Below are 26,414 nucleotides of genomic sequence, written 5' to 3'. Positions count from 1 at the left end.
AAGTGAGTTCCGGGACGCTAACATAAAAACAAGAGACAAGCTGACAGGTGCATATGCCACAAGACAGGGCCTCGTTTTTTTTTTTTTTTACTGTCACTGGAAATGTGTTAAGATCTCACCGGACTAATAAAGAGGTTTTTGGCCCATTTCTTAATCGTGTGACACATCCAATTTTCCTGCTTGCCAAACTTGCAGGCAAGAAAGTAGCACATATTCACTATGGAGTCATCTTATTGCCCTCTTTATACACAGAAACCTTTTCAATGCTGCAGTACTGTTTATAAATGTGCGGGAAAAACATATTAAAAAATACCAAGCTGAAATTGTTTTTGGCCTCGAGATAAAACAGACTACAAAAGTGAAGTGCGCGTTTGTGTTCGTGAGTGCGTACACTTTAAGACGTATCAAAACGTGTGCGCCAACACAGCTAGCTTGGTAAGAATTTGGCCTTCAAATTGTCTATTGCGCAGAACAACAGATGCTGCAATTTCTCACAGTTTTTTTTTGCTTTGGCCTGAGCTGCTGTAAATGCAGGATGTCACCCCCCCGTGCACCCCAAAAAAAAAGTTTCAGTCAAATTTTAGTCAAAGTCTTTGCAGCGCAAAAACAACTTTTACTGTTGTCATAATGTACAGGAAACATGGTTCTTTAACTAAGTTAAATTTTAGAAAATTTTTTTTTGGACCATTATGAAACATTTTTTAGACCTAGTTTCTGACTTTTAGACTTTTAAAGACTTTTCAGGAACCCTCAGTGTAAAATAATAATATAGTTAAATAATACATTTTTGATTGACAATTTGAATTATCAGGTTGAAATATGTCTATACAGAAGAAATTCAAAGATGTAATTTTGTGTGTTATTATAGCGTGGCTGTTAAAAGTGCTTTGACTGACAGCTGCTTTCAGTCCCGATCACTCTGAAAGCTTCTGCGTCCGCCATCCCCCATTCAGTGCGGCCCATGTGTCATTAGACCACATTCGTCAAGCCGCCCATGAATAAACCTGATATGTTTCTATAATATGTTTCCATAATAACGGCAATTTACCTGAATTGTGAAGTGGCCGGGCCCTGGTACAGCAATTTCAAATGGGGCCACAACACTGACAATAAGATTTGGTATTGGGGAAAAAAATTGTCATTGTGAATAAAGCTGAATTGACATTGAAACAAGTATTGGCATTGAAAAATAAAATACAGACATTTTAAGCGTATTTTTTTTTGTATTATGTCTTTTTCAATGTCAATGTGCAAAAAAAATAAAAATTTACACTCTTTTTTTCGAGTGTCACAGGTTTTCAGTTTCATTTATCTTTTTTTTGTTTCAGCTTAATGGCAGTGTTTTAACGTGAGGGGCGGGGTTGGGGGGCGGGGCTTTGAGCGCAAGAACGCCTTCCATCTTTTCAGGAGAGGAGAGGGGAGAGTGCGCCCTCTGTTGGCTAACTCTTTGACTGCCAGACGTTTTCAGAAAAGGGGTGCCGTGGGTGCCAGCCGATTTAAGCATTTTGACTGATCTTTCAAGGTCCACAGAAAATTATGTGTTTGGACTATGGAAACACATATAGTACCAAATGAAAGATTGGACTCTCATCTTTCATCAGAAAAAAAAAGTTTGTTTCTACCTTATTCCGTTTTTCAGTAATCAACAATAGAAAATGGTTAGTTTCACCTCTGTTTTGAAACAAACGTCTTTTAACGTCTTTGGCACTCCTCCCTAGGATTTTACTAAACGTTATTTAACGTTTTTGGCAGTCAAAGAGCTAAAGGCAATACTCATGGATACAAGTTCACCAGGAACTCCTAAACCCGCCTGTAAGCCACAAGGTTATATGTGGTTATATATGTTACTTGTGGCGTTAAAACCACCATGTTTGAAATTACTTTATGCATCATGGCATGCTAATTTAGCTAACGTGCTAACTGGTTTACTACAAACACACTGACGCCACAAGGTTATATGTCGAAAAAAGACAGATTTACAGGCGGTTTAGGAGTTCCTGGTGAACTTGTATCCACGAGTATTGCATTTAGCCAACAGAGGGCGCACTTTCCTCTCTCCTCTCCTGAAAAGCTGGAAGGCGTTCTCGTGAAGTGCCTTGCCCAAGGACACGACGACACATGGCTCGGGGGTGGAGCAGGGATCGAACAGCCAACCTTCTGGTTACTGAGCGACCGTCTCTACATCCTGAGCCACGGCCGCCACAAATGGAGCAAGATGATGATTGTCGTCAACTGCCAAGCCTGCAGTCAACTGTTATAATCAATCTTCAATCAGTTCACTGTGGCGCTCTATGGAAGCTTGACTGGGACAAAAGACGAGACGAAGGGTCACTTCCCAGGGTGGGTCAACAGGGAGGAGCACCGTGGCATGATTTTGGAACTTGTCTCAGCTGTCTGGAAAACAACCCTAACTTCCAAACCTTGTAATTGGGAATTCCAAAGTTTTCGAAAAAATAGGTAGAAATTAGGCGATTTTTTTTTTTATTGTAATTAATTGCATGACTTCAATAGTTAACTCACGATTAATCACAAATTTTATATCTGTTCTAAATGTACAAAGATTTTTTTCCCCAAAGTTTTCATATTCTTGTTAACATAAACGTGGGAAAAATGTTAAACTAATAGAAATATGGCTGCATCTTTTAGTCATTGATACAGTAATTTTATAATAATCCCTAAAATTCATTTAAAATTAAAAAGATGGTCTGTACTGTAAAATCGAGTGTGATATTGATTTGTGGAGGTCATTTTTCTGCCACTAGATGGCATAATTGCATTTGTAAGACGTTACTGACAACTCGACTCAAAAGCATTTTACTTTTCATATTCAGAGCTTGACCCCAGTCTCCACAAATATATGCATTATTATGAAATGTATTACTGCTAAATTTTGATGTGGACTGCTGCGTTGCGACTGGAATTCCCCCAGAACAGGCTTTCCAAGCAAGGGGCAGTCCTTAATTGCGTGTTTAAAAAAAATGGTGGTGTTCTAGGAATTAAATGATTTCTTTTAAATTTAATTAATTTAAATTAACTCAAAATGAACGCACTCATTTTTACACCCCTAGTAGAAATGCATACTGTATTAACTCTTTGACTGCCAAAAACGTTAAATAACGTTTAGTAAAATCCTATGGAGGAGTGCCAAAGACGTTAAAAGACGTTTTTTTCAAAAGAGGTGAAACTAACCATTTTCTATTGTTGATTACTGAAAAACGGAATAAGGTAGAAACAAACTTTTTTTTCTGATGAAAGATGAGAGTCCAATCTTTCATTTGGTAGTATGTGTGTTTCCATAGTCCAAACACATAATTTTCTGTGGACCTTGAAAGATCAGTCAAAAATGCTTAAATCGGCTGGCACCCATGGCATCCCTTTTCTGAAAACGTCTGGCAGTCAAAGAGTTAACTTGAGGATTTGAATGGCCAATAAAAAAAAAAACATACATAAATACACTACTCAAAAAAAGCGTTTTTCTACCTGCTTCAAGTCCAATGTTATAGTCACATAGTGGTACTCCATTCCATTCTTGATGGAGGGACTTTGCCACCAACGGTTCGTCCCATCGATGGCATATTCAATAGGGTGACGCTCTGTAGACAAGAGAGGTAGCAATAATCCTCCACAAATTTGATACAGACAATTCAAGACAGATTCACAGTGATGAGACACTTATCTTGAATGAAGTATGTGTTTATATGAGTGAATCTCTCTTACCAAACGGTTTTGCACTGTTCTGATTGCAGACTCGACATTGTGGGTTTCTTACAGGCTGACCTGGTACATGTTCTACCAGTTTACAGAACATTTCTGGCCCAGATAGACCGCACGTAGCGTTGGCTGTAATATCTGCCATGGATGCCAAGTTCAAAACGGCCGGGAATAAACCTGGGATTAAAAAAAGAAAAAAAAAGACAATTACCATTACGGAAGTGTACAATTTCATGCATTGTCCCCAGCGAAACAATTTCTGCATCAGCAATGTCAAGGATTGTGTGCTGCAACTGCCCAGATTTGAATGGGAATTGGGGGAGCTGCTTCGATTGGCTGGGAGTCGGCTGCGTTCCATCCCACAACAGCGTAGAACATTTGATCTGCGCCAATTAGACAAAATACCAAAAGAAAGAAAATCCCACCCATGGGTACACTTTGAATTTAAGTAGTATCATTATTTTGTGTGATTGGTTTAATTATTCAGCTACTTAGTTTTTAAACTCCAACTGAGGATAAATCACAATAATCATAATAAGCAAATATCAGAATGAAGTTCACTGCTTAACAGTCACACATACACTACATCAGAACCATTAAACGGCAAATATCCCAGTCTGGTCTAAACAGGCCACGTTATATTTAAACAGGTGCAATGAAAACATTAACACGGATCCATAGAAACGAAGTCCAGTCGTAAACAGGAGGAACGTGTGAACCAGAAGTGAAGGAAAGTAATGTAAGTGTGTATGTGTGTGTCCAGATGAGCGCAGCTGTTGGAGCAGATGTCAGCACTGTTGAACTGTGAAGAACATCGGAGACGTTCCAAATAATCTCTTAGAAATGTCGGTATTCTCACACACAAATCATTCTCATTAGAATGTCCAATAAAAACTCTGCGCTACTGTTTATGGGAAATATTAAATAACAGTAATAGGCAAGACTGGACCCAAAAATAACTCAATACTCTCAGTCATCCAGGTCATTTGATTCTCAGGGAATCAAATTGATCGCAACTGGACTTTTCTGGTTTCCTTGAAGGCGTTTCATCATCAATTACTTTAATCCTTAGAGAATTTTAGCAAATGAAAGAAAATACTTCCAGGTTATGACGCATTCCAATTCGGTTGGGTTACAATTGTAAAAATGGCGGGGATGGCTATAGAATATACTTTTTTTTTTATATGAGCAAATCTCATGAAGAGCTGATATAAAGTAAAATAGAATGTTTACTCATTGTGAAATGAAAACAAAAAACAATAAAAACAGCAACATTACATCTTTTCTTTAACTCTTTGACTGCCAAAAACGTTAAATAACGTTTAGTAAAATCCTATGGAGGAGTGCCAAAGACGTTAAAAGATGTTTTTTTTTTCAAAACAGGTGAAACTAACCATTTTCTATTGTTGATTACTCAAAAACGGAATAAGGTAGAAACAAACTTTTTTTTCTGATGGAAGATGAGAGTCCAATCTTTTTTTGGCAGTATGTGCGTTTCCATAGTCCAAACACATAATTTTCTATGGACCTTGAAAGATCAGTCAAAATGCTTAAAATCGGCTGGCACCCACGGCATCCCTTTTCTGAAAACGTCTGGCAGTCAAAGAGTTAAACAGATTCTTTGTCTTAATAGGCTATCATAGCAGCCTGCTGTAAATGTTCCATTTTGTCATCAGGGGTCTCCTTTTCATGTTGAACTTAAAAAGCCGGGGATACATTGGAGACACGGATCAGTTTTTGAATCCAATGAATGTCACACACACAATGACGTTTAGCCTTCAGGTTTTTCACACATCATTCTTGTCTCCCTGCTTTAAAAACCAAAGAAACCTGCCTGTGTGTCACTTTATTATCTGTCTGTACGCTGTCAAATGTGTAAAAAGATTCCCTGCAATACTAGCGGGTATGCAAGCGCTGCGCTATTTTAAATCTGTTTCTGTCCGTCAAGGTACATTTTACACTAGTGGTGATAACCGTTTTTGAGTTGGAGAGTCCTAATAGATTTTTTTTTTTTTTTATCTGTTTAGCTTATTGCTAATAGATAACGGAAAAGTTCTGATGAGGATTGGTGGGGGCTCAGTATGCATTTGCACGGTTCCAGCTCCCTCCATTCTCTGGTGGTTAGCATATTAGACAGTGCAGTTTAATTTTGTGTTTAATGTTTTGGCCACCTACGTTTAAGACTCACGCTAATCGCCAGATGAAGGGGAATGTAACACATTTAAGTTGGTCCACAAATTCACCGTGTGCGCGCGTATTAGCAAGTAAGCGCGCCTCAATATTAAGTGTTAAGTAGTTATGACCTCAGCTAATTAGCATTGATGCTATAGCTGAGACATTTGGATATTGTTGCATCCCTACTGTGTCTTGGCAAGTCAAAAAATATGACTTTATTAACCAGATAATGAAAATGCCAGACGTTTTCAGAAAAGGGATGCCGTGGGTGCCAGCCGATTTTAAGCATTTTGACTGATCTTTCAAGGTCCACAGAAAATTATGTGTTTGGACTATAGAAACACACATACTACCAAATGAAAGATTGGACTCTCATCTTTCATCAGAAAAAAAAGTTTGTTTCTACCGTATTCCGTTTTTGAGTAATCAACAATAGAAAATGGTTAGTTTCACCTCTGTTTTGAAAAAAATGTCTTTTAACGTCTTTGGCACTCCTCCATAGGATTTTACTAAACGTTATTTAACGTTTTTGGCAGTCAAAGAGTTAACCCTGGAGAAACCACGGGGTGAAATTTGGCCCCTATAAATTCTGCTACTCAAATAATAAAGACCTTTTTTTTTTTTTTTTTTTTACAAATTTAACTTCAAAAGTCCAGAGTGCCACTTCTGACCCCTGCATGGGGCCATCTAGTGGATGAATATTGCACTTACATGAGCCAGAGTGGTGGTGACAAGATGGCTAAAATGCAACAAATAAAACAAAAAAAAATTATATTGTTCAATGTAGCTGTGTATTTGATTGGTTATTTTCTTAAATTCTAAATAGTTTACTGACAGTTTTTGTTATTCTGATTTTTCGAAATGATACCCCTAAATCCCAAAATGTCAAATTTTGCCCTAATCCTAAATTAGGGAATACAAAAAACATATATTTTGGTGTTCAGTGAATTTATAGCAGTCATTTAATGTATAATTCATAATTTTACAAAGAATAAAAGGGTTATTGGGTTATCCAGGGTTAAGGTATTAAATTAACCTGTGTAGCCACTTTTGTCAAATATGTGCCTTGGCTCAATAAAGGTTGGGAAACAAGGGACGAGAGAATAGTGAGCCATGCCACTTGATCAATATAGTCACTAAAAGAAGACATTAGTAATGGAGCTCAATCTACATTAAAAGCAGAAAATGTCCCCGAGGTTTCTTTATTACATTGTGCGAGGAAACTGTGTTTGCGTTTTCTGTCAAGAGAGGAGATGAGTCTTCATATTGTGTGTATGCTCCTCCCCTATGTGTGTATATGCGTGATGGATGTGTTATTGTTGCGTTTTGGGGCCGGATGTAAGCATGATGGAATAAAAAGGAGGTTGAAAAGGACGGGATCATCTCTCTGTGCACCTCCTTCTCCATCCGCCCCTCCACCCTGAGCACTGCAGCGTTACAGGCTGGGGGGAAAATATGGAAAGATTGATGAAGATGCCGAGATGGATGGAAGGATTGTCAGAGAACGATAGAGTGTTGTTTAAAAAGGGTCAAGGCTGGGAGAGGAATGAGGGATGGGACTACTATAATCTTCCATACTCGCACGTATATATGGAGGGTGTGAATGCATCTACATATAAAGTTGTGAGCAAGCATAAGCCCGAAGATGAAAAATGCTAAGAAGCAAATAAAGGATCATTCCAAATTCACTTCTCACTTCATGGACAAAGAACTCTCTCTTCTCTTTGTTGTTTGCTTGAAGTAAAGTTGAATATTTTCCCAATGGGAAATGATTATTCTGAGTGCGTAAATAACATTGAAAAGACAAAAATCTGTCTTACCGTTCGGTGCTTTGGCATTACTGTGTATATATATATATATATGAGAGTAAGTATAAGAATGAAATAATAAACAGTACTGCCAAAGCACCGTACGGTAAGACAGATTTTTGTCTTTTCAATGTTATTTACGCACTCAGGATAATCATTTCCCATTGGGAAAATATTCAACTTTACTTCAAGCAAACAACAAACTGTTTTTGTAACTTAGTGGCTGAGACACCATCTGTAAAACTGAAACAGAACAAAACCAATTTCCTGTTTCGAAAGGACATCACAATCACCCCAAGATACTCGGACAGATAACATGGCACTTTAAGAACACGACATATCTGAATTTATTTTATTTTTGAAACAAACTTGAGACTCGAGGATTTTTGTAAGAATCTTATTTCAAGGTGTAGATACGGTTTCAAATTTCTCCAGTGCTGGAAGTTTCCCGAAACTTAAAAACGTCCAAATTAATACGAGCGACTCAAGAAATGGTTACGAGTGCACAAAGCAAAGAGCTGAGGTTAACAACCCACACGCAGATGTGCACAAACATGCAAAGTGACCTCTCTGATCTCTGCATATCATAAGCTGATTTCTCGCGTGCACTTCAAACCTTGACATTACTCAGAGGAGTTAACGCTAGAATGCAAATGTCCAAATCATTTGGATGCGATCTTAACCAGACGGGAAAAGATCGAGATGAATGCAAACATCTGAAGGTTGAGGAGGGTAGTGTGGGGGTGTGGGGGGGTGTTCATTTACATGAAATCGGGGGCCTTCTGTCAGTCAGGCTAAAATGGAAAGTATAAATATACCTAAAGTGTATTCTCATGAGAATGGCCCTGATGAGAATTTTGTTTTTAAATCACTATGAGTACATAATATCCTAAATTATGCATGGGGAAAACTATATTCACTATAGCTGAGTCTGCATGCAATGATCTTCTCATGCATGTGCAACAATCTGAAGAATCTGGCCAGTGTTAATGATATTCACCAGAGTTCATACCTTACACAAATATTTAACGGTAACATTAATACATGGTGTGCCAAATGGCCACTCTGTCTTGTTTCTATGGTTACATAACTCTTCCTGCAATGTTTGGTATAAGTACGGTTTAAAAAAATTGAATAATCAATAACAAATTGATTTTCCTTTTCGAGCCTGATAACGAGTCACAAAACCACGAATCGATTATTTTAATATCTTTTCCCCATAAATTCATAAGAAAATATTGAATTTTAAAGACACCATTTTATTTATTTTTTTTGTATCTTACCGTTTTCTTGAAATTTACTGTTCACACGAAGGGGAAAAAATGACTAACTGTGCTCTATTCAGAGAATTTCACTGAGGGGTGTACTCACTTTTGTTGCCCTATGAGATACACAAATGACATAGAGACTCCAGTGACAACCTGTGACGCTCTGGGGAACTCCATGCCCAAGAGAACTAAGGAAGTGCTGGAAAATAATGGTGGTCATGCAAAATACTGATGCTTTGGACATTTTCACTGAGGGCTGTACTCACTTTTGTTGCCCTATGAGATACATAAATGACATAGAGACTCCAGTGACAACCTGTGACGCTCTGGTGAACTCCATGCCCAAGAGAACTAAGGAAGTGCTGGAAAATAATGGTGGTCATACAAAATACTGATACTTTGGACAGTTTCACTTAGGGGTGTACTCACTTTTGTTGCCCTATGAGATACATAAATGACATAGAGACTCCAGTGACAACCTGTGACGCTCTGGGGAACTCCATGCCCAAGAGAACTAAGGAAGTGCTGGAAAATAATGGTGGTCATACAAAATACTGATACTTTGGACAGTTTCACTGAGGGGTGTACTCACTTTTGTTGCCCTATGAGATACATAAATGACATAGAGACTCCAGTGACAACCTGTGACGCTCTGGTGAACTCCATGCCCAAGAGAACTAAGGAAGTGCTGGAAAATAATGGTGGTCATACAAAATACTGATACTTTGGACAGTTTCACTTAGGGGTGTACTCACTTTTGTTGCTAGGGATTTAGCTACTAATGGCTGTTTTTTTAGTTGCTTTAAAGGGAAAAATACATAAGCTGTACACTGACTACTTTTTATTGTGTCAGTTTTACTTCTTCAGTGTTGTTCCATGAAAATATATGATTAAATACCTGCAGAAATGTAACGTGTTATTGTAATACACTAAATCTAAAAGATGCATTAAATCTCAAAGCAATCACGTCATAAAAACAAAACAAAGACACTTCTGAAGAAACTGAACTAAAATGGAATGGAAATGTTTGAAATGTAGGACAAGCAGGATGTAAAACATAAATACATTAATTATTGGAATAAAACTAGGCCCCAACCAGCAGATGCACATAAATTAGCACGAGAAAAGAAAAAAAAAACAGCGACAAAAGCCATGAAATCAGATTGTGTCTGAGGCTCACAAGCTGCTTTCGCAATACAAAACATCCAGTCGCTTCATTAAATCCCCGCAGCCAACTGAACACAGCAGGACTCATTAATACTGTGCATCATTGCTGCTTTTATTTTTTTTTTTATAACTAGCTTTTCATGTTTTATTCATGAGGTGTAATAAGGGACAAATACAGTGGTAGAACATTTGATACAATCAGATTAGAGTCATGATCTAAGGCTTTGGAAGGAAAAAAAAAAAAAAAGACGATAAAAGCCTCAATTAAAAAGGACATTTCACCCACTGTTTTTCAATTACACTGGTGGAAATCTATTACCGAAAACGAATATAAAAACGCAATATCTGCGGCAAGCTGCTGACTTTGCCACTGGACAATAACGTGAGCGTTGAGTCTTAATTTGCTGAACTATTGTTGTCATATTTCACAGTGGCAGGCAGCAGCTATCTCACAGCAACAAGACCGGTGGTGTGAGTTTATTTATTACAGAAAAAAAATGGCAGAAAGAAAGTACCATAGCTCAGATTTGGATAAAAATCTGGGACTCATCCAGTGGAGGAAATAAAACATTTTTTTGAAAACAACTGCAGTAGGTGCAGGGTTATAAATTGTAGGCTAAAAATGGTTGCTTCAGACCTACAGACTGTATGATTTTTGAAAATGTATTTCAATGTTTCCACATTTAAATACATTGAATGTTTTACACCTGTCACATCATATCACATCATGTTGTGAATGTTATGCCTAATTTTTCTTGTTGAAAGTCCCGGAATCGCTATTGAAATGTAGAAGGTAGCATGAATATATTACAACCATGATTTAAATATTCGTAGACAGAACTTTCCGTTTCTGCGACAGCAAGTTATGTGAACATTCAATATTTAGACAAACATAAAAATTCTCTCATTTTTTTTGTATTCAAACTTCCATTACTCAGTGCCAGTAGCACTTAAACAGATTCTGACTCTTTGGGAGAATAATTCAAGGTGTTATCTTCAAAAAGAGACCAAAATAATGCTGATACTTCAAATGGTTGATAAAACGTTTTGTGGAATGATACGGAATGCCATGGAATTCATATTCAATGAAGAAATGTAAAAGAGCTCTTAATTTGTACTTTTATTTTGAAAACGTTGGTAATCCTGAAGATGTCCAAAATAAACGGAACACTTTGAAGTTGGAATGGTTTGAACCGGTCAAGAAATGTAGAAGCTGGAGGTAAATATGTTTCAAAAATTTCTCTATTTGGGAATTATATCTCTAATTTTGAGAGTGGGAATAATTCCTAAGAATGATTTGAATATTTCAATGGCTTAAATTGGTCCAGAAATGAGGGAAAATAATGACGTGGAATATGGTTCATGTGGGAATTTCTTTGTGGAATTGGGAATTTCCTTGAGCAAAATGTGGAATTGGCAGATTCTTGGAATGTTGAAAAATCCCTCAATGTGATTTGAATGTGCTGAAAATGTTGATATTGGGATTAAAATGACAGGATCGTGTTTAATGAGCGGAGGCTGAAGGTCACATGATAGGGTCCCTGATTGGCTCCTTGGACAGTGACATTTGTGACATGGAACTAAATTATTTTAGAATGCACGTGTATGGTTAAATGTACTTTTGGAAAATGAGGGCATAGTATCATAAAAAGTTAATATCGGCTCTCAAACTTAAACCAAACATTGGCGTCTCAAATTTCTTGCTATATTTAGTTTAATTTAGCATCCTGAAGATTATTCTACCACAAATCTGCTGCAATAAGAATGAGATGCACACTATAGTTTCGCCTTCACTCTTTTTGTTCAACATTAGGCTGGTCACTTTTGGCTCCGCCTCCAGGGGTTTTAGGAGAAATGAAAACTAAGTCAACATCCTCCCCTCACTCGGACTTCCTGCCTTGGCATGTCATCCGAGTTCTGGAAAGAAGCTCCAAAATGTAAACCTCGAGCAAAAAGTCCACCCTTCGTAGAAATACTGCCATGAATTATTTATTAAACAAACAAAATAAAAGAGCACATGCGAAAGACAGGAGGAACGAATGTGGGCAGATCAGAAAGGTCAGGTTATTTCCCCAACCCACTTCATTCCACTGACTCACAAAGGCAACACAACATTTTTTTGTCCTCTCCTCTACCATACCACATGACTATTATATATCTAATTGCAACAGTAACAATGTCATAGAATTTAAAGTATCTTTATAAAGGACAGCAAATGATCTTGAGTCCTCCCCAAAAGTATTGAAACGGACATTATTAAATGAACTACTAACATTTCATATTGCATGCTTTTCCAGGCTTTTACTGCAGCCCCATTTGTATGTTACTGGGGGATATAAAATGCATGCTCGATAGGGTTAAAGTCCGGTGAATCACTTGGCCAGTCTAAGACCTTCCACCATTTCCTCTTGATGCAGTCCTTTGTTGTGTTGGCTGTGAATACAATGAATTAAAAAGTGGAATTTTGTCTCATCTTCATCTTTCCAGCTGAAATCCAAATGTCTTCACGATATAACAAAATAATTTACCTTGCCGTTCCAATACTTTTGGAGGGGACTGTATAACTACTCAGAATCAAATATAGACCTACAAAGTTTAGTTCTGGGGTTCCATCCATCCACTTTCTATGCCGCTTTTCCTCAGGTAAGTTTGAGCCTATCCCACACACAGAGAAACAACCACGTATACTCACATACACCACTATGGGCAATTTAGCGTCTTCAATAAACCTCACATGCATGTTTTTGGAGTCGAGCCTTAGAATTGTAAGCAAGATGCGCTAAGCATTTGTATAATACAACATTTTAGTGCTGTCACTATCCAATATTTTTAGAATCGATTAATCTACCGATTAATCGACTAATCGTATTCATTTTAATTTTGCATTAAAGTGTATTAAAGAAGCATTTTTTCACCTGATTACTGTTCATTAACAGGGATGTGATTTGACCAAAGTGAAATTATCTGAAAATTTAGCCGGGGGTCTGGGGGCCGCTGGCACCCAGCTAGGTCCAGACTGCCTTTGCTTTTAAAAACTATCACTGAGAATATCATCATATCTAACTAATGTGATTACTAAGTTAACACATAAATAATGTTGAAGAGTTCAAATTTCATGAACAAATAATTGTATCATGACCAAATGAAAAGTAACTCATATTAGAGCATACCACAAATGTCTTTGTTATAGCAGAAGATGTTATCTGTCGGAGTCATGTGCATACACAATGAACTACTAAAAAAAAAAAAAAAAAAAAAATCGGAAATTTTTTTTTTGGTGGGGGAGATAAAAAAAGCGGAATTCCGCGAATTAGCGGAAAAATCACATCCCTGCATTAATCAGTGATTGGTGTTTATTTCATACTTCGTAATCGTATAGTGAAAGTGAAGTTAAAAAGGGGGGGGGGGGGGAATTGATGTTTTACTATGTTACCGGTTCTGTCATTGTTTTCCCAAAGTAAAAACAGATGTCTTATTTTGATTAAACACAGAAGATAATCAGTCGTCTTTCATGAAGGACTACAGAAATCAGTAAACAATTACTGTTGATATGCTGAAATCTGAATATTTGGACCATTTTTAAGTAAAAAATGGCTCCAAGCGTTTACTCGATTACTAAAATAGTTGTCGATTAATTTGATAATCGATTACTTGATTAATTTTGACAGCTGTGATTTGAGGCAAATCGACAACACGAATCATCTTCGCCTTACAACTTAAAAAAAAAAAAAAAAAAAAGAAGCCATGTACATGCCAGAGAAGTGGTGCTGACATAAGTGTGTTTGTGATCTTCCTCCATACACACTCTCTCATTTTGTGTGTTTGTGGTGGGACAGATCTTTGCAAATGATGTCCTCTTCCAGACGGTCATAAAGTCAGACTAAACAGGAAAACCACCGAGTTATAGACGGTTAACCCCCCCCCCCCCCCTCACACAAAGGGAGGTTTGATGCCCTATGGTTCTCTCAGCAATTAAATTCATGTTGCAGACATGAAGGCCGAGGAGGATAAAGCCACCGTTGTCAGGAGCAGACATCAAAAACTGGAAAATTACAAATTGGACAGCCAGTCAATCAAACATCTAGAATTCTTTCAGCATTGAAAAGGTACAGCGTGAACTCTTAATGAAAAAAATCCACTCGGATCTTTTTTAAAAAAAATGAAGTCGAATAAGAATCTTTATGCGCAATTACTCCTGGATAAGTGGTTGGAGTGATTTAAGCCAGTTGAGGACAGCTCGTAGTAAATCTATCAAGCCGTGTTACGAGTGGTCCCTCTGTTGCGCGCGCGCACACACACACACATACCTGATGAGGCAGTGATGAGGACATTGTTAAATCATCCCCAAGCACCTCTGAAATACACGTATGATTTAAGTAGAAACTCATCCAGGCTAGCCTTGTAGCACTCGTCCAGTCATCAGCCAAGGCTACAACACACTCTCGCGCGCACACACGCAAACAAAAATACGTACACATTTATACTGTCTGGGGGATTCGGGGGAATATGTTGGGCTTGGTAATGAAAACATGCCATTGGGCAGATTTACAGAAGAGCAACTTGATCTCCGGCCCCAGCAAAGATTTATTACTGGTGAAGAATCTAATCTTCTCGTAGCTACAACCACTATAACCCAACACATACGAGGCATAAGGCAGGAATGACAACATCACTGTTGGCATTTATCTTTAGTTCAGCAATCGCGGTCCCTCACGCTGCTGATTGCTCCAGCTTTGAGTAAAAAGTTCCGCCACTTATACTTCTGATAGTAAAGGTTACAGGCAAATCAGTAGGCTTCATTGTACACGAGTACAGAGGGAAAAAAATGCTTCTTAACTCATTTGATCCCAAAAACGTATAAATGTGTTCTATTATAAAAAAATTACCATGCTCCCAAAGACATATTTATATGTTTTTTTAACGCTAGAGCATACAGAAAGCTTTGATGCAGCCTCTGACCTAAAGAGGTCGCTTAAAGCAATGGCGGTCATTACAAAAAAACAGCCAGCAGGTGGCAGCAGAGTATAAGAGATCAAGCAGGGCCATGTTGCAAAAAGCTCTTTTCCCCACTGTTTTAATCAGATTTGTGAATAATGATTAAACTTAGCTATATTCTAATGCTAATTGCTACAAAACACAAACATATAGAAATATTCTTTTCCTGATGAAAGAAGAGACTCTAATCTTCTATGTTTTTATAGCAAGAACACAATTTTCTGTGGGCCTTGCAAAATCAGTCAAAATCCAGTAAAACAGCCAGGAGCGAAGGGGGTCGCTTCAGTGAAAATGGCTGGGAGTGAATGAGTTAAAGGTGATTTTGGGTGGGCGCATTATACACGGGATTTTTACGGTATTTCCAATCCAGAATGTTGGCGGATGCTCAAGGATGTTTGCTTACATGGACAAAATAAAAACCACACTCGACTAGATAGATACATTAGATAAGAACAAGACAGAGCAAGTACGCAGGTGGCTATGGGATGACTTGTGGCTTTACAATGTCAGTGTTCCATTTGTGTTTTTGTAGATCAGTGTGTGCACGTGCTCATACGGACTGAGTACGTTTTGTATTTGACAGGCCAGGAAATAACATCATTTTGTAGATGAGGCCAGTGGGGACACAAGGGATTGTGGGTAATTGGAAATCCAGATGGACGTGCATGAGTTTCACATTGGAAGGAGATTGAACTGAACAAACGGGCAACAACGTTAATAATGTTCATTTCTGTCTTTTCAGCTCCCATCTCAGTTATTTTTCTTATTCTCTTCTCATTTTCCATTTTCAACTAATCCTTGGTCTCATTTTTGCATTGTACTCCCCTCTGCTCTCTACTCACTTGACACACGCACACACACACACACAAAATAGTCAAGCACGCCAATGACTAAATAATTGAGTGGCAGAGCATAGGGTTCAATCAGCAACGTATGTAGAGGGGGGAGAACCAGTAATCATGGGGAATATTGACAGGCCATCCACACAAACTCAATCTCTCCGACAAAAAAAAAAAAAAAAAAAAAACATTCTTGTAACATTCTTCAAAAGACTTATGGAAGCTTGCATCGCAATCAGTCTCTGTTAGCACTTTTGCCGTCTGCTAGTGGACGAGCAAAGGAGTAACTTAAGCACTTCACAGCCTGCTAACAGATGTCAGCCAACAATTTCAACACGAGATACAATCATTGCAGGCCAGAATGAATAAAAAGACAGATGTTCAGATGTTCATCAGAAAAACAGGGTTTGTACATCCGGTCACAGTGAAATATGTTCACACACTTGTGGTGGGTGGAGCTATACACACTGCTGTATGTTCATTGGTCGATGGGGAGTTGTTCTGCCCTTCCATGTGTATATGTAATTAAATGAAAATAGGTAACAATAATCACTACTTGAAAATTACTAATGTTACCAGTGCTAGCTAGCTAGCGAGATAGAGATAGTGATTGAGATTTTGTACTAGCCTGTAGCCTCGTCCTAGCTAGCGCTAAGCTAGCTCGTAACGCAAAAGCCAGTCCGGAAATTACGATAATGAAATGTAAAGCATGTTTCTGTTTTAAAGTACACATATGCTTGTTCAACCATTTCACATGAACACACTCTAGATCGATGCTAATGCTAACAAAACCGGTGCGGTGTCCTGGCTAGTCTACCCAAATTAAAAGAACACAAAAGTATGACTATGAGGTTGCTGTGGCTGTTAACAGAGATGGTATTCTCCTTATACCAAATGAGTTTACCGCTACCGTGACATATTGAAGTTAAGACTATTAGAACAATCAGTTCAAGTGATGTCTGTGTCCAATGCTTTTAATGCTGGGCTCTCACACAGTATTAAAAGATGGCTATTGATCCGGACAGAGCTGAACTGCAGGATGCTGACTCACTGATTTTGGGGCAATGCTGATGACTACACCTCTGCTAATAGCCGGTCTGAAGCGTACGCTCACTGCCCTGGCGGGGGGAAAATGTTGAAGCTATTGACCGCAGCAGAGATGTGTGTTTGACACTAAGGAATTTATTACAGCGTTAATGTGCTCGAGTTGTCTTTGGGCCTTGGTTGGAGAATACGCAATTGTTTTGTCAACTAACAAAATTCCCAAGATGTTAAAACGGGACATGCAATTAAGGGTGTTTCCACATGAGTTTTACCATAAGACAGTTCTGACGTTTCCAATGAAGGTCCAACAAAAGTATCTGTAACACTCATCTGCGCGCAGTGCACTCTTGTGTGAATGGAAGTGTGTTTTCCGCGCGTGTAGCGGAGCCCATAGCATTCATTACAGTGCCACTACGGACAAACTGCTCCCTGGATAGACATTGATTTTCACCCAATGGATATCACTGTTAGCAAAACCTAATAGCTTGGTGGGGTAATGGGTACAGGTTATGAATGAGCCCCTATGGGCAGGAGAGAGGGAACGGAGAAAAAAAAAAAGAGTGAGCAGATGTAAGGGCCGAGAGAGAAAAAGTACAGGTGAATGAAGCAAAAAAGAAAAAGTGCAATAGATGAGATAGGAGAGGATGAGACAAATGTGAAACCGGATGCTTGGTTCGATATTGAACCAGTGGAGTTTAGATGATGGAATTGAGAAAATGACCAACATTCCTGTACTGTATATTGAAAATGAAGGAGAAGAAAGGAGAGAAGAAGACCCCGCTTAAAGCAATGTGAATATATATTCAACTAAATGTGAACGAGGTAAACACTAAACAGTAGACGGAGGCTCATTACTGGAACACTGATTCCTCCATGCATCACCGACTTGGACCGTGAGCCGGCCACGGGTAAAGACCCGCTGCCTCAGCAAGGGAACACACACATAAACAGGGAGACTATTGGAGGGGGGAAAACACTGCCCAAAGTAAGTCGATGAAACCCCGATCCCCGATTACAACACAGTTTGTAATATGAAATCACTCAAAAACAGCCTCAATCCCTGGAATGTTTTATACACATGGATGTGTGCCCAGCAGCACAAAACATAGTATATAGTAGTACTGTTAAGCACAGAAGGCAACATTTTTTTTTTTATGCTTTCAGTGTGGAGGAGATGTGATGATGACACACAGCGGAGACATGCATGTTGTGAAATAGTGATGAAATGTTTGCACTGTACAAACTGCTTGAGACAAAATTCACTGTCCAGCGAACACGATAATATTTTCATGAACGGCTTTCAGCAATGATTACCACGCACTTTCCCCATGACATTATTTTCATTAGCTTACGCAAGGCCCCGGTATGTATTTCCATTCAAAGCTGCATTCATCTTTGGCCAAGATCGTGTTATTGATGATGGAAGAGCGGGTCCACTGCGGGAAGATGTTCAGTGGGGTTAATGACCATTTCCCTGCTAAGAATGTGTCGTTTCGCTACGAGTTAGCAAAGCTCTCAACCACAACTACAAAAAGTACGGGCATAACGCTGGCATTAAGGTCACGGCAGCAATGTTTTAATACCTGTGTGTGTGGAACTTAATTTGAAGCTCAGAGTATGCCCTCAAGATATTTCCCAGAGGGTCAGATGTTATTTGCTCAGCCATCTCGCTAAAGCATCCACAAACCTAGATAAAGTCAGTGCTTTCAAAATCTGTTGTTGGATCATTTATTTATGTCTGCTGATTTGGAACGTGGTGGCTTGTGTACAGCATCTTTGTTAATAGTTTGTGTAGTTGCTTGGCCATATACCATTGAAAACAGTGAGGTATGAAATGGTTTAGCCGCATTGTCCATGTGAATTATTGTATTCCAAAAAACAATTGCCCACGTCACACACACACACACGACTGACTGCATCACCCGCAACGAAAGATCTTGCAGTTGATCTGCATATACGCACTTTGTGAGTTCCAATCTCATGCATGGACCCCAGCGACTCAATTTCTACTTCCACAAAGTCAAGGACTGAGTGCGGTTTGAACGCCCCGATTTTGATGAGAATGAGGAGAGCTGCTTCGATTGGCCGAGAGTCGGCTGCGTTCCCTCCCACAAATACCAAAAAGAAAGACTGCGCTTCGCGCTGGGCATGGCGACAGGGCCCAAAGAGTCCCAAAATATCCCACCCTCAGTTTGTATGGTGGAGCTAGAAATGCTGCTGTACATTGATTGGTCGACAGAACGTAGTCCCTTCCGTGTTACAATGGAATGATAGAAATGGGAAGATAACAACTACATAGTGACGATGGAGGGGTGGATTCAAAGCTTTGCGTGTGATGTCACAGTATTTACAACGCTAGCTAGCATGTAAGCTAGCGGCATAAAACAACACAAACCAGATCAGGTTTTACAGATCCAACTAAATTGAGCCCCTTGGTGGAAATGTGATTCAAGGTTAAATAGCTGTATCTCATAAAAAATAATATATTTTTTAAAAGCCTTCAGATGACCACCCCAGTGACTAAAGGTACAATGACAGTCTTCTTGGTCATCTTGATTTTGCCTTTCACCAAAACGCTAATATTTTTTTATTATTGGGTTTGAGTTTGTGTTCCTCGGGGCATTAGTTCTTATCAAACTGAACGAGCTCATCTAATAGAAAAACAAGTAGTGCAAGTAAACTAACAAACGGCTTTTATTCACAGAGTCGCCACAAACAATGAGCATGTTGATTTGTTCTAACAGCGCAGTGGGTTTCTCAAAGAATAAATGTGCTGACGGACCACCCACCATCGTAGCTTCGGGCCGTGCTGAACGCTTAGGTCGGCTGTCCTCTGCAGATCCAAACAAGGTCAGCAAGAAGAGAAACATCCAAATAACTCACTGATATTAAACCCTGTCATAGAGCGCTCTCGCTAGCTTTTTTAGCCACACAAGTCTGATAAGTTATTGCTCATCACAGGCCTAGGAGTTCTGTTCTTTTTAAGGTCAACCATCCAGATAATAATTAATAAAGAAACACAATACTAGTACTACACTGCCATTGTGTCCACAACAATAAAGTGACAAAGTGGACTAACTCACAACCTTGCACAATCACAGACCACCACACTTATTCCCAGGTGCAGACAGTCTATTACTATTCCAGTGCTGCAAAAATCCCGCGTACAGGCACACTTACACACACACACACACACACATTTTTCATCTTTTGTCAAACGTGAACATTTGCTCTGTATTAGCCTCTCTGTGGGTTTGCCTTGGACCACAATAATGGAAATAGAAAAACCTAATGGAAATGTGAAATTCTGAATACAGGGCTCTCCCTCTCTCTCTGTGTATCTCATCCATACACACAATATCCGTGAGAAAAGCCACAGGAATAATGGAAAGTCAAAATGTATGCAGAAACTTTTTTTTTCCTGCCACCTTAGCTCCACCTTAGCTCCACAGTATTTTTCTCTGTCTTAGTTGTTTGTGTGCGCACACACACAATATATAAATGCCCTATAACCAACCAGGACATTCTGATAGACTCTTATTCTCTCTGTTGCTTTATCAGCGCAATCACACAAACATTCAGCAAAAAAATAATGGCTTTTCTGTTTGTTGTCTCTTTTTGTGTGCGCGTGTGTAGGTGTGCATGTGCGCGTGTGTGCGTGCATTCATTTCTACCTAGGAGCTGAGCCGCAAAGTGTCTATGCACACTGCATACATATGTGCCAGTAAAGATAGACATCAGAATTCTTTGATTCGGTGATTCACTTTTCAAACAAGTCAACTGCGATTTATTTTAATTCTAAGTCATCAATTAAGAAAATGAAATGCTGCCTGGAAATAAATGTTTAAAAAGTTTTAGGACTGCAAGCATTTAAACGACTGTTTTATTTACATGTGTAAACAGTGCAATTATTTTTTGTAATGCCCATCCAGGGAGAATATTAACTCTTTGACTGCCAAGCGTTTTCAGAAAAGGGATGCTGTGGGTGCCAGCTGATTTAAGCATTTTGACTGATCTTTCAAGGTCCACAGAAAATTTTGTGTTTGGACTATGGAAACACACATACTACCAAGGCTTTCCTCCACCCGTTTCCCAAAAAAAACCTAAAAAACATAGTTAACGACTTTTAACGTCTTTGGCAGCCCTCCTTAGGATTTTACTAAACGTTATTAAACGTTTTTGGCAGTCAAAGAGTTAAAAGGGTTAGGCTAACCCTAACCCGACCCCAACTCTCCACTGCGATTATAATAGTACCATTTGCGTCTATAAAATTGTCTGTAGAGCAGATAATACTCTTTTGCGCACTTCCTGGCAATGACAGCGCCACTGCCACCTACTGAATTGTATGCGCAATTACATTTAATTCTAGTACGGCAAAAAACAAACCACAACAAAAAAACTAAGGTCATGTCTTAGATTACGAGCCAACAGAGAGTTAAAAACACCCGCGAATGGCTACAAATACAACGTCAGACTGTTCTGAAGTGCCGTCATCCAAATACTATGGAACATATGTAAAGGATCTTAAACACACACACAAACACAGAAAACATCTGACTGACTCACTACAGAGCATCAATCCAAGTCAAACTCTTCGTTTCTGGAGGAGTTTGGCCAATTACACTGGGACCCCACAGCAGGGTAAGGTTACGATAACATGAGACAAAGAAGCGTGATTCCATAGGGTCGAAGATCACGAGTGTGAGAGGTTAGAGTTCAACTTAATATTGAAGGTCATGGCAAAAAATAAATAAAAATCATCACAGCAGGACACACACCAAACCAACAGATGCAATAACAAACCTTCCAAGACAATCTCTGAGAATCTCTTCCCGTCATACCAATACACCGAAAACCATGCTGTGACCATGTGCTGAACAAATATGTGTGGGAGAGTACCCGGCATAGTCGAGCGGCGACTAAAACCAGCTGCGATGAATCCACTTCAGACACAAACTAGCCACATTTCAAATTGACAGAGGCCGAGTTGACAGAGTTGGGTGAATGCAAGCCAAAGTGCAGTTGGGCATTTTTGGAAGTTTGAAACTGTCAAAATGACATCATTGACAAGATGTTGATGGTTTTAGGAAATACTTTTAGAATTGTTCACTGGCTTTAGTAGTCTACAATAAGACGAAAAAAATTCAAACCATCCAAAACATGGAGAAAAGCATTACGCTATTTTACACCTGCAGGAAGTGGAACTCACAATAACAGCTTCCACACTTCTGGGAAGAACAGAATTTTGAAGCGTGTCTGTGACAATCACAGTCTATGAGCATCCCGGGGATGTTTGATGGGTTTGATGAAGGAGAAGAAGAAAAAGAAGAAGAAAAAGGAGGAGAAGTTACAGAAGAAGAAGTAGAAGTAGAAGAAAAAGAAGCTTTTCAAGTCACTTTTTCATTGGCTATTGTTCTTTTTCACTTCACAATCTCAGTCAATGGTGACCACACATCAAGATTGTTGAAAAATGTTGGCCCAATTATTTTAATCAGGCAGATTGAGAAGGACAAATTATTTTTCACACACCCAGTCACACTACAGTCGGAATAATTTTTCATAGACCTCCAAGAATTTGCTAACTTTGATCGCAAGGGAGGCAAAATGCTCAAATTGTTTGATTATGTCTGCGTACCGCTGAAACTGGATGGAGGTTTGAAGTCAACCCACAACGTTGACATCTTCCATGGTTGCATCAGAAGCATATCGGAGGCAGAACCAATCAAAAATCACCTCTTAGTATTCCAAAGTTACTTTAAATCATCTTCCAAGAACGTCTTCATAGGAAACAACCAAGCCTGAAAAAATTTCTCTCGACACGACACGATAGCAACCGCACCAAACCACAAGGGATCTTGGGTCTCACTTTATAGCCTTCTTTTGAACCACCTGTGTCTGTTTTTTTTTTTTTCTACCTGTAAAAGACAGCTTGCCTTCAGTGTCCTCACTGTGGATCCGAAGGCTTTAAACTGGAACAAACCAGCAACACCTCCACAAACTAAGAGTGAAAGTGCAGGGAGACAAACAAAGTGAGGCCAAACAGATCCAGGCTATGGCTGCAGAGGTGGTGAGCCATACTCTTAACTCCAAGATGAAAGCCAGGCTGCTGAGGAGGAGGAGAAAGAGATGAGTAGTGTAGTGGTGGGAGTGTGGGGAGGGGGGGGGGGTAAAGAGGGGTGAAATGATGAAATGGTACAACACAAAAGTGCAGAAAGCTTTTGATGGGTGGAAATGTGAAGATGGTACCCAAATCCATCAGTGAAACATGTTTGATGTTTTCTTCTCTTTTTTTTTTTTTTTTTTAATATAAAGTTGTAGTCCATCCGGATTTCATAAAGCATGTACAAATGTTATTTGTCAGTAAAAGGATACACCAACGGCTGAGGAACGACTGGAGAGAGAGGCGCGGTGAAGAAAGTAGTAGGCAAGACAGGATGTAAAATTGTCAGCAGCAGCGGAGGAGGGGAAAGTAAGTGTGTGTAGGGGGCTGATTATTGACACCATGTGTTAACCCCAGGAAGCTCCTTGGCAAAATATAAGCATGTAGACAGATCTGAAAGGGGGGGAAACAACATAGAGAAAAGAAGAGGGGGGTGGGGGGGGGTAAACTTTTTTTTTTTGCAGCTGCAGGCCAGCATGTGCGAGTATGTGTCCAAGGGTCAGCAGGCGAACATCTGTGTCAGGCCTTCTGTGGTGCTAGCCGCAAGGTCAAATAATCGAGCCTACCTTTAACCGTTTTCTTTCAATGAGGCGCTTAAACATGTCATTACTAACGCTCAGTAACTCTAATGAGTGGTAAGTATTGCATTTTCCCAATGAATTTAGGTAGGTACAGTATACTGTAAAATCCTGTGAATAGCCTTCATTTTCAGATCATCCTAAATCTATAGTCAGCTTTGTTCCTCCCATTTGTCCGTCCGTCTTCTTCCGCTTATCCAGGGTCGGGTCGCGGGGGCAGCAGCTTTAGCAGGGAAGCCCAGACTTCCCTCTCCCCAGCCACTTCAGCCAGCTCATCCGACGGGACCCCAAGGCGTTCCCAGGACAGCCGAGAGACATAGTCTCTCCAGCGTGTCCTGGGTCGTCCCCGGGGCCTCCTGCCGGTAGGACATGCCCGGAACACCTCCCCAGGGAGGCGTCCAGGAGGCATCCGAACCAGATGCCCGAGCCACCTCAACTGGTTCCTCTCAACGTGGAGGAGCAGCGACTCGACGCTGAGTCCCTCTCGGATGACCGAGCTTCTCACCCTATCTCTAAGGGAGAGCCCGGCTACCCTGCGGAGGAAACTCATTTCGGCCACTTGTATCCGGGATCTTGTTCTTTCGGGTCACGACCCACAGCTCGTGACCATAGGTGAGGGCAGGAATGTAGATCGAGAGCTTTGCCTTTCGGCTCAGCTCCTTCTTCACCACAACGGACCGATACAGCGTCCGCATCACTGCAGACGCTGCACCGATCCGCCTGTCGATCTCCCGCTGTAGCCTACCCTCACTCGTGAACAAGACCCCAAGATACTTGAACTCCTCCACTTGGGGCAGGACCTCCTCCCCGACCCGGAGAGGGCACTCCACCCTTTTCCGACTGAGGACCATGGTCTCGGATTTGTTGATTTAAAAAAATATATACATTTAGTTTTTAATTTTTTTGTAAAAGCTTCTGCCTTATTTCCCTGCACTTTAGGTCCTCCACCTTTTGTCATCAACTCCACCACGCAAACCCGCATCGCTGACAATACACTAGTTAAAATCCAGGACATTTGACTCCAGAAGTTGCATATGGTTACGCAAAAGGTTGTTGAAAATGTATTCTGTATATCACTATGAGTCAGGAGACGCATCAGTTCTAAAACAGCCAGTGTGGATACAGAGTCTGAAAAATGAGTCGAATCAAGTAAAAAAAATAAAAAATAAAAAAAAAAACTAGCTGACTGTCAGACAAGAGTCATCCAAGGTGCTCATATTTAAATAGCCCTGAAGTGTTTGGAAGAAGAGGGCTATAGGCTGAGCTACCAACACACTCCACATTCAAACATGTGAAGAGGAACAAGACAACAAGATGCTCTTTTTCTGTGGGTGCACCAAAAGCCTTGCACAAACAGTAATGAGTACCTCAAGGCCTTTTTTGGAACAATAAAACCTTAACCGTACATTACAATTTCAGTCAAGTGAAACTGGAGTTATTGTGTTGTTGTTTCTTAAAATTATTATTATGCATGCCGGACTCCACAAAACTTTTTGAGAGACTGTTTATATATATATTTGCTTCTGTGCTTCTGTTTTGGTTAGCAACCAGAATTGGGTCCGTCAATCTGTCAATGTCTGTTTTGTTGACAGTTGACAAATGACGGGAAACGTCGAAAAATTTAGTAATCATTCCCGCTAGTGAGTTTTCATTCGTCAACGTAATCGTCAATCTAACCGTCAATGGCGGCGTGACCATTTTGCAACCAATGGCGGTACCATTGATGGATGCCCATTTTGCGGAGGAATTAGGGAATTAACGATTACAATGCAGTTCAACTTGAAATATTGATGGATTGATGATGACGGAAGGGTGTCCCCAACTGTTGACGAATGACGGACACTCGAAATTAATTGAGGCGCCCACCTCTGATAGCAGCCAAGTCCACGGTGCTCAACTCTTTAACTCATTAAATACGTTTTTTATTACTTACTTAACCCCTGCACTCCCCAAAACGTTTTTTTTTTTGTGCTAGAGCATACAGAAGGCTTTGATGCAGTTTCTGACCTAAATAGGTCGCTTAAAGTAATGGTAGTTATTACAAAATACGGCCAGCAGGTGGCAGCAGAGTATAAGAGATCAGCCAGGGCCATGTTGCAACAAGCTCTTTTTCCCAGTGTTTTCAACAGGTTTGTGAATAATGGTTAAACTGAGCTATGTTCTAATGCTAATTGCTGCAAACAGAAAGACACAAATATACTCTTTTTTTTCTGATGAAAGATGAGACTCTAATCTTTCTTTTAGTAGGTTCCATGTTTTTATAGCAATAAAACACAGTACTGTATTATGTGGGCCTTGCAAATCAGTCAAAATCCAGTAAAACAATGAAAATGGCTGGGAGTGAATGAGTTAATGTATTTGCGGATAACAGCGTCTAAAATAATTAGTTACTAATACCAGCTAATAATATTTTTTGAGGGGGAGAGAAAATGGATGCGTTTTGTTTTATTTGGATGACGCATCCTCGTGACTAATTGAGCCACATCATCTATCAGATGGTCGGCCAATCTTTGAGGAAATAATGGTAATGAAACGATGCAGAATTGGGGAATGTATTTAGGTCATTTTTTTGTTGCTTGTCTTCCGTTTATTCAAATCTACAAGTGAGACTGTGGCCTCCCAGCATAGATAAATTAGACTTAAATTCCTTGTATGCGGTTCCACTATTT

General features: G+C 39.7%; 1 protein-coding gene across 11 annotated transcripts in view; it reads right to left on the bottom strand.

Moving 5' to 3' along the window:
* Positions 1–26,414, bottom strand: part of lama2 (laminin, alpha 2) — a 184,668-nt gene that overhangs the window by 106,346 nt on the left and 51,908 nt on the right. For all 11 annotated transcript variants that reach the window (XM_077553007.1, XM_077553012.1, XM_077553005.1 and 8 more), the window contains 2 exons: positions 3,718–3,888; positions 3,481–3,593 (listed from right to left, as the gene is read on the bottom strand). In XM_077553007.1, the coding sequence (XP_077409133.1) occupies positions 3,481–3,593; positions 3,718–3,888 (284 nt within the window). The remainder of the gene's footprint in view (positions 1–3,480; positions 3,594–3,717; positions 3,889–26,414) is intronic.

The sequence above is a fragment of the Vanacampus margaritifer genome, chromosome 19 (genome assembly GCF_051991255.1).
Source record: "Vanacampus margaritifer isolate UIUO_Vmar chromosome 19, RoL_Vmar_1.0, whole genome shotgun sequence".
In the NCBI taxonomy this organism is placed as follows: Eukaryota; Metazoa; Chordata; class Actinopteri; order Syngnathiformes; family Syngnathidae; genus Vanacampus; species Vanacampus margaritifer.
Note: the sequence above shows the minus strand (reverse complement) of the source record. Positions and strands in the feature narration are given on the sequence as shown.